General features: G+C 36.2%; 1 protein-coding gene across 2 annotated transcripts in view; it reads left to right on the forward strand.

The window, feature by feature from the left end:
- The window catches only part of LOC106463143 (UPF0489 protein C5orf22 homolog), a 183,491-nt gene that overhangs the window by 2,988 nt on the left and 179,018 nt on the right, over window positions 1–1,485 (forward strand). For both annotated transcript variants that reach the window (XM_022390565.1, XM_022390566.1), the window contains exon 2: window positions 1,014–1,126. In XM_022390565.1, the coding sequence (XP_022246273.1) occupies window positions 1,014–1,126 (113 nt within the window). The remainder of the gene's footprint in view (window positions 1–1,013; window positions 1,127–1,485) is intronic.

A 1,485-nucleotide genomic window follows, 5' to 3' on the forward strand; every position in this document is an offset into this window, starting at 1 on the left:
AACCCGCGACCTTCAGATTGTGAGTCGAGCGCCTTATCCACCTGGCCATGCCGGGCCTTAGTTATATTGTAACTAGCATATTCAATTGTCAGACTAGTGTTATTTTTAAATAAGTTATCGTACATGTACTTTTTTTTAAGAACAGAGGTAATTAATTCCTTTCCTATAACGATAGTAGCATAGTAGTGAACTTTCTAGAACAGCTTGAACTGTGGGTTGGATATTAACATATCTGTAGTCCATCCGGACAACAGCAGTAGGCTCTCGCCCTGTATCATCTAAAATACACCATAACGGAAACAATGTCTAACTCGACGTTCATCTCGAAATTGAAGTGTGTAGGTTGTGACTTCGTGCATGGAAACTGGGATTTTACACAATAATTACACCACACCTATATATAGAAAATACAACCTATTGCTACACAGGAAGACCAAGTTCGTGTCCCTCTATACCGCCACGTTGAAGACAGACAATTTATTGAAATACTTTAGTTGTTACTTGAGAATCTCGTGTGTGTTGATCGGTGGTGTTTGCATATTTTCAGTTACGAACAAAAGAAGAAACCTATACATGATTTTTGAAACGTAATTGTAAGTGGTATGTAATTCGTGTATATGAAAGTGAATTAATTTACAAATAATAATTTTTAGTGTTAAAATAATTTAGGAAGTATGGTTAATTACTGTTGATACCAGTAATTTATTTTTATATCTATACAATAAGATTATTAAGAATATGATCCCATTAAGCGTTAGTGTTAGTTCGGTTTCACTTTTAAGTTGCTTGTGATATTCACTATGTATCTACATTTCTATGTGTGTCTCTATTAGCAGTACCCATCGGTGGAAACCTAGTTTCTCATTGTTAATCTATTAGCATGTTTACAAATACGTGTCTGTTCATTGTTTATTAGGATTTATATACTGACTGATCTCAGTAAAATGTGAAAAAGAGGTATTTTATCCATCGGTGATGTTTGTATATCATAAAACTCTGGCCTTGTTTGGCAGGACTTGCTGGAGGCAACAGCTGCCAGAGAAAACCAACTTCAAGACTTGGAAACGTTGATTCAACACGTCAGAGCAGGTGGCGACTTAGAAACTAGCCCCAAGGGATCGGAACGGTAGGATATTTATCTAACGTCATGGCTGTACTGTCTGTATCAGTGAAGGTTAAAAGATATCAGGCTGACTGTCCGTATCTATATCGTTTTCTGTGCATAATAAATTATTCCTGCACCAGACTCTCGACTAAAAAAAAAAGAGAGAAAATAATAATAATGGTAGTTTTAGTTAGTGTTTTTCTTTTCCCCATTCTTTATCCGTACCCCCATACCATACAAGCACCCCTGTGCGCTGTCTGGCCGATGACCTAAGTCTTGAGAAGAAACACATATCACAGTAAAAATTAGTCGTTGACCTGGGGAGTGTAGTGAGAGGAATAACGTGTGTGTGTATATATATATATATATATATATATATA

The sequence above is a fragment of the Limulus polyphemus genome, unplaced genomic scaffold, assembly GCF_000517525.1.
Source record: "Limulus polyphemus unplaced genomic scaffold, Limulus_polyphemus-2.1.2 Scaffold1334, whole genome shotgun sequence".
Classification (NCBI taxonomy): domain Eukaryota; kingdom Metazoa; phylum Arthropoda; class Merostomata; order Xiphosura; family Limulidae; genus Limulus; species Limulus polyphemus.